The sequence below is a fragment of the Macaca thibetana genome, chromosome 8 (genome assembly GCF_024542745.1).
Source record: "Macaca thibetana thibetana isolate TM-01 chromosome 8, ASM2454274v1, whole genome shotgun sequence".
Lineage (NCBI taxonomy): Eukaryota > Metazoa > Chordata > Mammalia > Primates > Cercopithecidae > Macaca > Macaca thibetana.
The window spans coordinates 77,994,703-78,010,091 of NC_065585.1; the positions used below are offsets into that span (position 1 = coordinate 77,994,703).

Genomic DNA, 15,389 nt, shown 5'->3' on the forward strand with positions numbered 1-15,389 from the left:
AAATATATTTCATTTAGGTGTTAGATTTTTAAATTTACTGCTTTGTCCCGTAAATTGCAAAGTAAAAAATTCAAATTGCCTTTTAAAATATTTAAAGTTAGAAGGCTAGGCACAGTAGCTCATGCCTATAATCCTAGCACTTTGGGAGGCCAAGGCAGGAGGATGGCCTGAGACCAGGCATTCAAGACTAGCTTCGGCAACACAGGGAGACCCTGTCTCTACAAGCTGTGGTGGCACACGCCTGTAGTCCTAGCTACTCAGGAAGCTGAGGTGAGGGGATTGCTTGAGCTCAGGAGATCATGCAGTGAACCGTGATTGAGCCAATACTTTCCAGCCTAGGTGACAGAGCGAGACCCTATTTCAAAAAATAAATAAACACCTAAAATTTAAAAATTAGAATGGTAATCTCTTAATCTTTTTTTGATGATGACTTTAAACTTTAACTCTATAATTTTATTAGAAAAAATTAGAAAAATACATTTAAAAAAATGTATTTTAACATATTTTTAAACAAAAGTTACTTTACATCAAATAGGAAAAAAATTGGATAAACCAAAAGAAAAAACGTTCATAATACCACTGCCATATATAGCTACTGTGTCAGGTAGAAGGTTGAAGGTTATGAGGAGGAAGGATTTGTGGAAGCAAGGTAATTAACAGAGGTTATCTATGGTGCTCGCAGTAGTATAGTTTTTTTTCTATATTTATATATACACAGTACATTGGATAGAAGTATTTTTACTTTTGTAGTATGAAGAAACAGTTGGATTATAAAGTAAAAATAATTGGAGACTAACAAAAATATAAATTAACATATTTGTTAGAAGCTTTTCCAAACTGTTCCTATTCTCTAAAAGTTTGCTTTCGAATAAAATGTTAGAAAAACTATTTCCCTTTGTCTTTGCTATTATTTTGTTTTATTAGATTCTTGAAGAGAAAACAAGATTCAGGGAAAAGTCAGAGGCATATAATCATTAGTTGTGTTTTATATGTGTAACATTGAAGAATGGTTATCATCATGATGCTTCAATTAAGTTTATTCTGGATTGCTTTCAGGCACTGTTTAAAAGGAAAAACCTCATTTATAATATTCACTCCGTCAAGGGTGTCTAAGGGAGAGAATATAGTTATGGGTTCTTAGCTTTTGTTTCGGGATGGACCATTAGAGCCCCTTCCTCATCACTCTTTTCTGCTTATCACTAGAGACAGAAACTAAAACCATAGCTTCAGGCTGCTAAAAGCCTAAAACAAAACAAAACAAAACAAAACAGGACAACAACAAAATAAGGCTGATTGGATAAGCTTGCATCTATACATTCATTCAACCAATACTAAGAGTGCTGCCATCTGTTCAGCACTGTGCCAGGCCCTGGGGGTAAAAAGTCAGGCCACTGACCTTTCCCTGATTCTGAAAAGTATAAAAGGGAAACCTAGTCTAGAAGGTAAAACAGGAAAGTTAGTTAACCTAAAGTGTGATAAGGGCTATGGTATTCATATACGTAGGAGCATCAAATAAGGGTACCTACCTAATCAACACTCCAAAGAATCCTAAAGGAAGTGATACCTAGATTGAGTTTTAAATAATATGTAACAATTATTGGCCTTTAGGGAATAGGAACAGTTGTTTGGTGGTATAACATTGTAAAAATAAAGGTATGGTATGATGTCAGATGGGAAAGGCAAGGACCAACTCTTAGAGTGCCTTGTATGCCATGGAAAAGGAACTTGGACTTTGCCATATGGCATTGGGGAACCATTATAGGTTTAACTCTGAAGACTGTATAGTGGAGGGATTTATGGGGGATAAGACTCAAGGGAAACCAGCTGTGAGGAAGTGGCAGTAATCCAGGCATTGAACCTGGGCATTAGGAGGGTTGGAGAGAAATGCAGTGGAGAGCCATATGAGAGTGGTGCAGGACTTGTGCAAAGTGTCAAAACCCCTGCTTCCTGATCTCTAATCCCTTTCCTCATTTTTCTTACCAACAAACATGACTTTCAGTGGAGATATTTGTTTACCAAAAGAAATTACCTACTTTTTTCTCCAACCAGTTGTTGATGCCGTGAATTTCTATTAAGAAAAGACTGAATAGTTCTTTCAAATTTGCCAAAACAACTTGACCTTTTTTCCTGTGTGTGTGAGACAGTGTCTTACTCTGTCAGCCAGGCTGGAGTGCTGTGGCACGACCTCGGCTCACTGCAACCTCCATTTCCTGGGCTCAAGCAATTCTCCTGCCTCAGCCTCCAGAGTAGCTAGGATAGCAGGCATGTGCCACCATGCCTGGCTAATTTTTGTATTTTTAGTAGAGAAGGAGTTTCACCATGTTGGCCAGGCTGGTCTCAAACTCCTGACCTCAGGTAATCCGCCTGCCTTGGCTTCCTAAAGTGTGGGGATTACAGGTGTGAGCCTGGCCAATTTGACCTTCAGTAGAGGTTTAATGTCAATGGAAAGGAGGGTATACACTTTGGACTGATATACAAGATTCAAATCCTGGCTCTAGCACTTACTAGCTGTGTGATCTTGGAAGAGTTATTTAAGCTCTCTGAGCTTGTTTCCTTTTCCGTAGAGCTTAGTTGTGATGAGTTAATGAAACTGTGTGAAGAGCCTGCTCAAAGCTTGGTAGATAGTAGAGGCTTACGTGGTATTTCCCTTAAAGTAATAGAACAGTGGGGCCATATTGCTTTGAAGGGGGTGAAAATTTGTTCTTGGAGAAAGGGTGAAAAAATCTTATCATTAATATATAAAACTAAGATATATATACAGTACATAAGCAGATATAAAGTATATATGTGTAATTCAGATATCATGAGGACATGGGGAGGACTAGAAAAATAATGCCTGTAAAGGCTCCTTAGGGGGAGATAATGGAAACAAGGTTGACAAACACTGCAGCAGAGTTAAGTGATTTGCCTATTTAAATTATGAATAACTAGATATGTAAAGTACTAAGAGATGTGATTTTTCTTATTAATCAGTTGGTCAGTTCTGAGGAGTTCACCATTTTGGCACCTATTCAGATTCTTATGGTTTTTGTTTGTTTGGACTAGTCAAGTGCAGGTAGTGAGAAGGGGGAAATGGTAGAACAAGCAGTTCTAACTGTAACTGAACAGTTAGTTGAGATAACTCACTACCTTCAGACCAGCCCTGTTTGGATTCTTATCAAAAAAATTACCGCCGTATATTTTTTTGATATGACTTCCAAATAAATGCTATACTAGAATATTTTAGAAAATATTAAGTACATTTAGGACAACATTGACAATAACGAAATGAAAGGTTATCATTCACAGAAATAATTTATCTAAGTGAGGTTTAATAGTAAGCTCAGCAATCAGAGCCACCACCAGTGGTTACTAATATTTCTTTATTTGTAGACTCTTATTAATATTAAACTTCTGTGTGTCCACCCTTAAATATAGATATTCTAGTAGAACTGCATCATTAGGAAGTGTTTATAAGTAAATGTTTTGATTAACTGAAACTTTAATTGTCAAGTCTTCTAAAACTTACCTACTTTAAGCTGGTGTACTGAAGGTAAGTTTAGCCAGCTGCCACACAAAGTCATATCCTGTTTATGAATGTGAGGCGGGATTAGAACTCTGAGATATTGTAAGTACATAGTGATTAATTAGCACTGTCAGTCATAATTATTCAGAGGTCAGGTCCAACAATATAATCTTCAGGTAGGGAAGACAAAAGTTAACTTTTTTTGTTAAAATTAAAAACTTCCTGATTATAAAAGTAGTACATATACATTAGCAGATTAGAATGTAAACTATAAAGAAACAAATAGAAACAGCCATAGTAACTGTTATGTTCCTGCCATTCTTTATTGATTTCTTCAACAGTGATGATCATTCTTTACATTTTATTTGAAATTTCTTACTGAAATAAGTATTGAAATAGCCCCTTCTGTTTATTTCTTGGTTTTAATATAAATATAAGATTTATATTTACAATTTTGTATTTTACTTTCAAAAATGTCTCTTTTCTTTTTTTTGAGAGAGAGTTTTGCTCTTATAGCACAGTCTGGAGTGCAATGGCACGATCTTGGCTCACTGCAACCTCAACCTCCTGGGTTCAAGCTATTTTCCTGCCTCAGCTGCCCAAGTAGCTGGAACTACAGGTGCGCGCCACCACGTTCAGCTAATTTTTGTATTTTTAGTAAAGACGGGGTTTCACCATGTTGGCCAGGCTGGTCTTGAACTCCAGACCTCAGGTGATCTGCCCGCCTCGGCCTCCCAAAGTGAGGGATTACAGGCGTGAGTGAGCCACCATGCCTGGCCCAAAAATATCTTTTAATAATCTTATCTGTTCTAGTACAGAGTTTACAGACTAGTTTCCTTTGAGCTGGATTGAGTCTTCAGATCTATTTTGTTCATCATAATATTGACTACCTTGACTCGTGGTTTTGTTTCTTCTTTTTTTGAAACAGGGTCTCACTTTGTCACCCAGGGTAGAGTGCAGTGATGCAAACACTGCTCCCTGCAGCCTTGACCTCCTGTGCACAAGGGATTCCCCCTGGCCACTCCACCGCTTCAGCCCTCTAAGTAGCTGGGATGACAGGCACACGCCACCACGTCCGGCTATTTATTTATTTGTTTATTTTGGTAGAGATGGAGTTTCGTCACGTTGCCAAAGCTGGTATTGGAACTCCTGAACTCAAGCTATCCATAGCCCCCCAAAGTACTGGGGTTACAGGCATGAGCCACCATGTTTGTTGACTCGTGGTTTTAAAGACACTTTTTAATTAGTTCCTACATTTTAAAATTGGGAGAATTCATATTAAAAACTTGAATTTTGGGCTTCTCTTGAAAAGCCACATGGTCTTGAAACGCTAGGCATGCACTCTTCTATGACAGCCCTTGTCAGTGACTGGCACAGTTAGATAGTCCATGCATTTTCTAGTATGCCACAATCCTGTCACTCAGTATCATCTCTCTATGGCGTATCAGGGTGTTTCACTCATTTAGGAGCTCTGCCTTGATGTTTATTCTAGGTTAATCTTTACTAAAGCAGCCCAGGATGGAACTCTTTTGTTTGTTGCTAATACTGTATCTGTTTTTGTCTTACAGGAGAAGATGTATGGTCTTATGCAAAGGGACTTCCTCACATGTTTCAGCAGGGTGGTGTATTCTACAGTATTATGAAGAAAACCATGGGTATAGTTAATTTGATTTTATTCTTAAATAATAGCTCTACTGAAGCTATTTCAAGATTAAGAAAGTTCATATAGTTTTCTACTAAAATATTTTCAAAGTTAATTTTAGGTTTATATTCTTTAGCAGTTTGCCTAGTTAAAATGGATTATTACCCTGACATGGTCAGCTATGTTTTCTGCTAGTATTACTAAAAATCTATCACTTTGTTGCTATTCTTTTCTCATTTAAATTATGTGTATGGGTGTATGATTTTTTTTTTTTTTTTTTTTTTTTTTTGAGATGGAGTTTCGTTCTTGTTGCCCAGGCTGGAGTGCAATGGCACGATTTTGGCTCACTGCAACCTCTGCCTCCTGGGTTCAAGCGATTCTCCTGCCTCAGCTTCCCGAGTGGCTGGGATTACAGGCATGTGCTACCACGCCTGGCTAATTTTGTATTTTTAGTAGAGATGGGGTTTCTCCATTTGGTTAGACTGGTTTTGAACTCCCGACCTCAGGTAATCTGCCCACCTCGGCCTCCCAAAGTGTTGAGATTACCGGCGTGAGCCACTGTGCCTGGCCATGTGTATGATTCTTTTTTTTTTCTTTTTTTTTTAGATGAAGTCTTGCTCTTGTTCCCCAGGCTGGAGTGCAATGGCATGCTTTTGGCTCACTGCAACCTCCACCTCGGGGTTCAAGCAATTCTCCTGCCTTAGCCTCCTGAGTAGCTGGGCTTACAGGCGCCTGCCACCACGCCTGGCTAATTTTTTGTGTTTTTTTTTTAGTAGAGACAGGGTTTCACCATGTTGGCTAGGCTGGTCTCAAGCTACTGACCTCAGGTGATCTGCCCGCTTCGGCCTCCCAAAGTGTTGGGATTACAGGCGTGAGCCACCACGCCTAGCCATGTGTATGATTCTTAACAACTAAAGACAAATTGTGAAATTAGAAGCAGATTTGTTTATAATGCTAGTATTCAAGAACCAGATAATATTTGTGGTGTTGTTGTTATGTTTGGCCATATTTAGCATATATCTGATTGCTTTCTAAGTTCTAGGATACAGCTCATTATACATTTAGCTTCTTTCACGTTGTACATACATTGTTTGTAAAGACAGATTTGTGTACAAGTGTATGTCTGTATCTTCAGAGTGGTCTTAAGAGAGAGGTTGCCAGGCCATGTGTTTGGACTTCACACATTTTTTACAAAGATTTTATGTTAATGCTTTCGGCCCCAGACTTACCGCTCTGGCTTATATATTTCACCTACCTGGCCATTGTAGACATTAATTGCATAATCTGTTTTGTTGTTTTCATCTCTTCCTCATACACTTTTTTTTCCTTCCAACTTGTGTTGTAGAAATATTCAAACATATACAAAAGTAGCAAGAATAATATAATGAACCCCCATTTACCTACTACCCAGCCTCAATAATGATTAGTACATCTCTGTCCCCTTTTTAATTGGACTATTTTAAAGTAGATCTCAGATATACTATAATTTCACCTGTAAGTACATTGGTACATGTTTCCTTTTTTTTCTTCTCATTTTCTCCTTCGAACTTCAATATGTATTTCTAAAGATAAGAACTCTTTAAAAAAGAAAAATTATTACAGCCTAAAAAAAGAACAATTTTTTTTAATGTCACCAAATATCCAGTCAGTGTTTGAATTTTTTCGATAATTAATGTTGATAATTTTCTAAAAGATGTTTTCTTTCTTCTCTTGGTTTTTCTTTAATCAGAGACCAAAAAAATGCCTTGTTTTTTTCTTTTAAGACAGGATTATTGAGACATAAGTTATAAACAGTAAAATTCATCCTTTTCAGACTTACAAGTATACAAATTTTGTATACTGTATATGAATTTTGACAAACACATATATATAGCATATATAGTCATGTAACCAACACCACCACTGTAATCAAGATACAGAATATTTCCATCACTCCAAAAAGTTTTCTTGTGCCTCTTTGTAGTCAACTCTCCTCAATCCCAGGCCCTGGCAACCATTCATTTGATTCTGCCCCTATATGTTTGCCTTTTTCATATTACCATGTAAATAGAATCCTATAGTGTGACTTTTTGTGTCTGGCATCTTTAATTTAGCACAGGAATTGGCAAACTGTGGCCTGTGCGGCCATCTCAAATCTGCTGCCTGTTTTTTTGTTTTAGAGACAAGGTCTCACTCTATCTCCTGGACTGGAGTGCAGTGGCCCAGTTATGGCTCACTGCAGCCTTGACCTCCTGGGCTTAGGTGATCCTCCCAGCTCAGCCTCCCAAGTAGCCGGGACCACAGCCATTTGCCACCATACCCAGCTAATTTTTTGTATTTTTAGTTGAGATGGGATTTTGCCATGTTGCCCAGGCTGGTCTTGAACTCCTGAGCTCGAGCAGTCCTCCCGCCTCGACCTCCCAAAGTGCTAGGATTACAAGCGACAGATTACAAGCATGAGCCTCTGCACCTGACCTGCTGCTTGTTTATATAATTTATTATTATTATTATTAGTTTTGAGACAGGGTCTTGCTCTATTGCCCAGGCTGGAGTGCAGTGGTATGATCATGACTCATTGCAGCCTCCAGCCCCAATCCTCTGGGCTCAAGTGATCCTCATCCCTTACCCTACTGAGTAGCTGGGACTACAGGCATGCGCCATCATGCCCTATTAATTTTTTTTAAATTTTTTGTAGAGACAAGGTCTCACTATGTTGCCTAGGCTTGTCTCGGATTCCTGAGCTCAGGTGATCTTCCTGCATCAGCCTCCCAAAGTGTTGGAATTACAGGCGTGAGCCGCTGTACCTGGCTGAATACTTAAAAGTTTTACTGGGACTGAGCACAGTGGCTCACGCCTGTAATTCCAGCACTTTGGGAGGCCGAGTTGGGCAGATAACTTGAGGCTAGGAGTGTGAGACTAGCCTGTCCAACATGGTAAAACCTCATCTCTTCAAAAAATACAAAAAAATTAGCTGGGTGTGATGGTGCACAACTGTAGTCCCAGCTACTTGGGAGGCTGAGACCTGAGAATTGCTTGAACCCAGGAGGCGGAGGTTGCAGTGAGCCAAGATCATGCCACTGCACTCCAGCCTGGGTGACAGAGTGAGGATGGATGGATGGATGGATGGATGGATGGATGGATAGATAGATAGATAGATAGATAGATAGATAGATAGATAGATAGATAATAGAGTAGATAGATTAGATACATACATGATGGATTAGATAGATCAGATAGGTGATAGATTAGATAGGTAGTGGATGGATTATAGATAGATTAGATAAATTATCAATTAGATCAGATAGATTATAGATAGAGAGACAGACAGTTTCACTGGAGCACAGCCACACTCATGTTTACATGTCTGTGGCTGCTTTCACATTACAGTGGCAGAATTGAATACTTGTGAAAGAAACCATATGGTGCACAAATGTTGCCCTATACAGAAAAAATGTGCCTATTTATGTTTTAATATGCTTTTGAGATCTGTCTTGTTGCATGTATTAGTTTATTCCTTCGTTTTTTAAAAACACTTCAAATAACTAGATTTTATTCCTTTTTGTTGCTGAGTAGTAGTCCATGATATAGATGTGTCACATTTTAAAAGACCTGTAACTGGCCAGGTACTGTGGCTCACACTTGTATTCCCAGCACTTTGGGAGGCCAAGGTGAGCGGATTCCCTGAGCTCAGGAGTTCAAGACCAGACTGGGAAACATGATGAAACCCCATCCCTACTAAAAATATGAAGAATAGTCGGGCGTGGTGATGTGTGCCTGTGGTCCCAGCTACTCAGGAGGCTGAGGTGGGAGGATCAATTGTGTTTTCTTCTAGGAGTTTATAGTTTTAGGTTTTATATTTAGGTTTATGATCTATTTCAAGTTGATTTTTCAGTATATCGCAGGGTATGGGTCAAGGTTCATTTTTTAACGTATGGATGCCCAGTTGTGCCAGCACCATTTGTTGAAAAGGCTTTATGTTATCCATTGGATTATTTTGGTATATTTGTCAAAAATCAGTTGACCATGAGTCATACACCTGAAAAGGATGAATTATGTGATACGCACAGTATACCTCAGTGAAATTACTTTTTCTTAAATCAACTGACTATATGTGTGGTTCTATTAGTATTTCTAGAATCTCTTTTCTGTTTTGTTGATCTATGTCTCTGCTTTCTCCAGTATAGCATCCTGATTATTGTATCTTATAGTTATTCTTGAAATCAGTGTGAGTCCTCCATCTTTTTTTCTTTTTCAGAATTGTTTTGGGTGTTCTGAGTCCTTTGTTTATCCATATAAATTTTATTTTATTTATTTATTTATTTACTTACTTACCTGCTTATTTTTTTGAGACGAAGTCTTACTCTGTCTGGAGTGCAGTGTTGCAGTCTTGGCTCACTGCAATCTCTGCCTCCCAGGTTCAAGCCATTCTCCTGCCTCAGCCTCCCAACTAGCTGGGATTACGGACACCTGCCACCGCGCCTGGCTAATTTTTGTAGTTTTAGTAGAGACGGGGTTTTACCATCTTGGCTAGGCTGGTCTTGAACTCTTGACCTCATGATCCATCCGCCTTGGCCTCCCAAAGTGCTGGGATTACAGGCGTGAGCCACCACGCCTGGCCTATTTATTTATTTAATTTACTTATTTATTTATTTTTGAGACAGAGTCTTGCTCTTTCACCTAGGCTGGAGTGCAGTGGTGCGATCTTGGCTCACTGCAACCTTTGCCTCCCAGGTTCAAGCGATTCTTCTGTCTCAGCTTCCCAAGTAGCTCGGATTACAGGTGCACACCACCACAGCTGGCTAATTTTTTGTGTTTTTAGTAGAGACGGGGTTTCACCATGTTGGCCAGGCTGGTCTCGAACTCCTGTATTTATTTATTTTTTTGAGATGGAGTCTCACTCCGTCACCCAGGTTGGATGGAGTACTGTGGCACCATCTCAGGTCACTACAACCGCCATCTCCTGGGTTCAAGCAATTCTTCCCTGTCCCAGCCTCCTGAGTAGCCGGGATTACAGGCATATGCCACCACACCTGGCTAATTTTTGTTATTTTTGTGGAGACAAGGTTTCACTATGTTGGTCAGGCTGATCTCAAACTCCTGACTTCAAGTGATCTGCCTTCCTCAGCCTCCCAAAGTATTGGGATTACAGGTGTGAGCCACTGTGCCTGGCCTATCCATATAAATTTTAGAATCAGCTTGATTTCTTCAAAAAGAGTCCGCTGGGATTTTTATTGTTACTGCATTTGAATATACAGGCCGTGCCTGATTTAGGATTTTTTGACTTTATGATGGGTTTATCACGGTATTAAATGCATTTTGGGCCAGGTGCAGTGGCCTGTTATCCCAGCACTTTGGGAGGCCGAGGCAAGCGGATCACTTGAGGTCAAGAGTTTGAGACCAGCCTGGCCAACATGGTGAAACCCCGTCTCTACTAAAATACAAAAATTAGCCAGGTGCAGTGGCATGCGCCTGTAATCCCAGCTATTTGGGAGGCTAAGGCAGGAGAATCCCTTGAACCCAGGAGGCGGAGGTTGCAGTGAGCCGAGATCACACCGCTGGCACTCCAGCCTGGGTGACAGAGCAAGACTGTCTCAAAAAAAATGCATTTTGACCGTGACAGTTTATCTGGCTGTAACCCATTGTAAGTTAAGGAGTATCTGTATAGATCAAATTGGGGATAGTTGATATTTTGACAACATTGAGTCTTTTGATTCATGAAGATGTTATATTTCTTGTTTTTGGTTTTATTGAGACAGGGTCCCACTTTGTTACCTGGGTTGGAATGCAGTGACACAATCACAGCTTACTGCATCGTTGACCTTCCTGACTCAGTTGATCTCCCATCTCGGCCTCCTGAGTAGCAAGGACTACAGGTGTGCACCACCACACCCTGCCAATTTTTGTGTTTTTTTGTAGAGACAGGATTTTGCCATATTGCCCAGGCTAGTCTTGAACTCCTGGACTTAAGGCATCTCCTGCCTCAGCCTCCCAAAGTTCTGAGATTACAGGCATGAGCCACTGTGCCTGACCAAAAATGCAAAAATGTTATATTTCTTCATTAAGTCTTTAATATCTCTCATCAAAATTTTATAGTTTACAGCATATAGGTCTGGCACATAGTTTGTTAGTGTAAATCACCATGAATACTTGTTTTTTGGATGATACCGTAAAAGATGCTTCTACAAATGTCAAATTTCCTATTGTTCATTTCTAGTACATAGAAAGAAAATTGGCTTGCTTTTTTCTTTATCTTTTGTTTTGTTTTTTGAGATGGAGTCTTGCTCTGTTGCCCAGGCTGGAGTGCAGTGGCACGATCTTGGCTCAGCACAACCTCTGCCTCCTGAGGTCAAGCGATTCTCCTGCCTCAGCTTCCGGAGTAGCTGAGACTACAGGTGCACACAACAATGCCTAGCTAATTTTTTTATTTTTAGTAGAGATGGGGTTTCACTATGTTGGCCAAGCTGGTCTCGAACTCCTGACCTCGTGATCCGCCTGCCTCAGTCTCCCAAAGTGCTGGGATTATAGGCATGAGCCACCATGCCTGGCCTCTTTTTTTCCTTTTCTTGGATATAGGGTCTCACTCTGTTGCCCAGGCTGGAGTGCAGTGGCGCAGTCTTAGCTCACTGCAACCCCCACAACCCGTGCCTCACCACCAACTGGGCTCAAGCGATTCTCCAGCCTCAGCCTCCCAAGTAGCTGGGACCACAAGCGTGGGCCACCACACCTGGCTAATTTTTGTATTTTCTGTAGAGACAGGGTTTCACTATATTGCCCAGCCTGGTCTCAAACTCCTGAGCTCAAAGTAATCTGCCCGCCTCAGCCTCCCAGAGTGCTAGGATTACAGTTGTGAACCTGGGCTAAAATTGTTTTTTTTACTACACCTGGCCTAAAATTGTTTTTTTGTTTTTTTTTTTAAACATTGCCCTTAATTGCCCTTGTACCCCGTGTGTGACCTTGCTAAACACACATATTTTAGCAACTTTTAACAGATCGTTGTCTATGTAGATCATCATGTCTTTTGGAAATAAAAGACAATTTTATTAGCAATGGCTAGGACCTTCAGTTCAGTGTTGAGTAGGAATGGTGAGAGTAGACATTATTTCCTTTTTCCATATCTTGGAAGCATTCAGCTTGCAGGTTTTTCAGAGATACCTTTTGTAAGACTGAGGATTGATTGAGGACATTTCTTTCTATTCCTGGGTTTGTTGCGAGTTTATATTATGAGTGGATGTTGAATTTTGTCAGATGCTCTTTTCCTAAATGTATCAAGATGATCATATGGTTTTTCTCTTTTGGTTTGTTGATAGTGTGAATTACATTGATTTATTTGAATGTTGAACCAACTTTACTTGCTGGATTTAATTTGCTAATATTTTGTTGAGTGTTTTTGTGATTGTGTTTAGGAAGGATAATTATCTGTAGTTTTCTTGTAATGACTGTTTAATCAGGGTAATGTTGGCTTTATAAAATAGCATTGAGAAGCTTTGCCTCCTCTTTTCTTCTGTTTTCTGGTAGATTTTATAATAGTTTTATTTTAACTGGTAGAATTCACCAGTGAAGCCATCTTTGCTTGGAGTTTTCTTTACTGGGCAGTTTTTTAACTACAAATTTAATTTCTTTAATAGAATACTCTTAAAATTATCTATTTCTTCTTGAGTAAGCTTTGTTAGTTTTGTCTTTCAAGAAATCTGCGCACTTCATCCAAGTTATCAGCTGTGTTGGCATAAACTTGTTTCTAATATTCCCCTATTGTTGTCCTTTTAATGTCTGTAGAATCTGTAGTTCTTTTATTTCTGATCTTGGCAACTTGTGCCTCTTTTTTCTTTTCTTTTTGGCTGTCCGGTCTGGCTGTTGATCTTTTCAAAGAAACGTTTGGATTCATAGGGGTTTTTTTGTTTGTTGTTTTTCTGATTTCAGTTTCATTGATTTCTACTTTCATGTTTTTTTTTTGTTGTTTTTTTTTTGTTTTTTCCTTCCTTATGCCTGCTTTAGGTTTAATTCGCTCTTTTTTTTCCTAATTTCTTTATTTTATTTTTTGAGACAGAGTCTCAATCTGTTGCCCGGGCTGGAGTGCAGTGGTGCAATCTTGGCTTACTGCAACATCCGCCTCCTGGATTCAAGCAATTCTCGTGCCTCAGCCTCCTGAGTAGCTGGGATTACAGGCATGCGCCACTATGCCCAGCTAATTTTTGTATTTTTAGTAGAGACGGGGTTTCTTCATGTTAGCCAGGCTAGTCTTGAACTCCTGGCCTTAAGAGATCTACCCACCTTGGCCTGCCAAGGTGCTGAGATTACAGGCATGAGGCACCATGCCCAGCCTACAGATTTTTTTTTAATGTAGGCATTTAAAGCTATAAATTTCTCTCTAAGCATCCCTTCCCTTCCCTTTTTTTTAACATCCTTTTTTTTTTCTTTCTTTATTTTTGCGACGAAGTCTCACTCTGTTGCCTAGGTTGGAGTGCAGTGCCGCAATCTCAGCTCACTTTAACCTCCATCTCCCGAGTTCAAGTGATTCTCCTGCCTCAGCCTCCCGAGTAGCTGGGATTAAAGGCACGTGCCACCATGCCTGGCTAATTTTTGTGTTTTTAGTAGACATAGGGTTTTGCCATGTTGGCCAGGCTGGTCTAGAACTCCTGACCTTAGGTGATCTGCCCACCTCGGCCTCTCAAAGTGCTGAGATTACAGGCGTGAGCCACTGTGCCTGGCCTTTTTACATCCCTTTTAAACTTTTTATCTTTCATTCTACTTTTTTTTTTTTATTCTTTTTTAAATTCTAATTTCTGACATATATTGATACTAATCAGTGGTTTTTAGAAGTTAGTATTTAATTAGGATTGATTATGGGGGATTCCAGTAATCTGGATCGATATGCACTGTCTTCCATGCAATTGCAAATAACTTCCTTCAATTGTGTTTTGTGTATGGGAGGGGGTTGAAGGATAAGAGGGTGGCATGGGGATGGCTATCTTTACTATTTTCAAAATAGTTTTGTTTCTAGTTTGAAATTATTTTTTAAATGTTAAGTGTGGTGCTGAGACAATTCAGTAGGGAAAGAATAATCTTCAACAAGTGATCCTCAGACAATTAGATATCAGCATGCAAAATATTGAAGTTTGATGTCTACCTCAGGTTTGACCTCTACCTCACACCATATACAAAATTAATTCAAAATGGATCAAAGACCTAAGTTTACTTGCTAAAACTAGAAAACTCTTAGAAGAAAACATAGGCATAAAATGTATTGACCTGGATTAGGCATAATCTTAGATACGAAAATAAAAGCATAAATAAGAAGAGAAAAAAGTAAATAAAAAGCAAACTTCTGTGCTACAAATTATACCATCAAGAAAATAAATACACAACCCACAGAATGGGAGAAAATTTTTGCAAACTGTATATCTGAGAATGGATTTTTATCTAGAATATAAAGAACTCTTACAACTAAACAAAAAAGACAAATAACAGTTAAAAATCTGCAAAGGATATGAATAGATTTTTCTCCAGAGAAAATATATAAATGGCCAATCACACGTGAAAAGATGCTCAACATCATTAGTCATCAGGGGAATGCAAATCAAAACAAAAATGGGATGGTATAATACTTCATACTCACTAGTCTGGCTGTGGTCCAAAAGTCACATAATAAGCATTGTAGGCGAGAATATATAGAAATTGGAACCCTCATACACTGCTGGTAAGAATGTAAAAATGGTGCAGCCACTTGGGAATTCTGGCAGTACCTCAAAAGATTAAACGTAGAGTTACTCTATGATCCGGCAGTTCTATTCTTAGGGGTATACTCAAGAAAAATGGAAACATAGGTCCACACAAAATTTGTACACAAATGTTTGTAGGTGCATTATTCATCATAGCCTAAAACGGAAGTTACTAAAATGTCCATCAACTGATGATTGGATAAATAAAATGTGGTATAGCCATACAGTGGAGTATTATTTGGCAATAAAAAGTAGTAAAGTATTGGTACTCAGTACATCATGGACAAACCTTGAAAACATTATGCCATATGAAAGAAGCCAGTCACAGAAGAGCATATAGTGAAATATCCAGAATAGGAACACTTAGAGAAACAGAGAGTCAATCAGTGACTTCCCTAGGGCTGAGAATGAGGTAGAGGGAATGACTGCTAAGGTTCAGGGTTTCTTTTTGGGGTGATGAAACTGTTCTAAAAGTTCCAAACTCTGTGAATACGCTAAAAGCTGGCCATGCACAGTAGCTCATGCCTGTAATCCCAGTACTTTGGGA

At 39.2% G+C, this 15,389-nt stretch overlaps 1 protein-coding gene across 1 annotated transcript in view; it reads left to right on the forward strand.

Annotated features, from left to right (window-relative positions):
• Positions 1 to 15,389, forward strand: part of VCPIP1 (valosin containing protein interacting protein 1) — a 38,608-nt gene that overhangs the window by 9,624 nt on the left and 13,595 nt on the right. Inside the window, 1 exon segment of the mRNA XM_050802084.1 lies at positions 5,074 to 5,160. Within this exon segment, the coding sequence (XP_050658041.1) occupies positions 5,074 to 5,160 (87 nt within the window).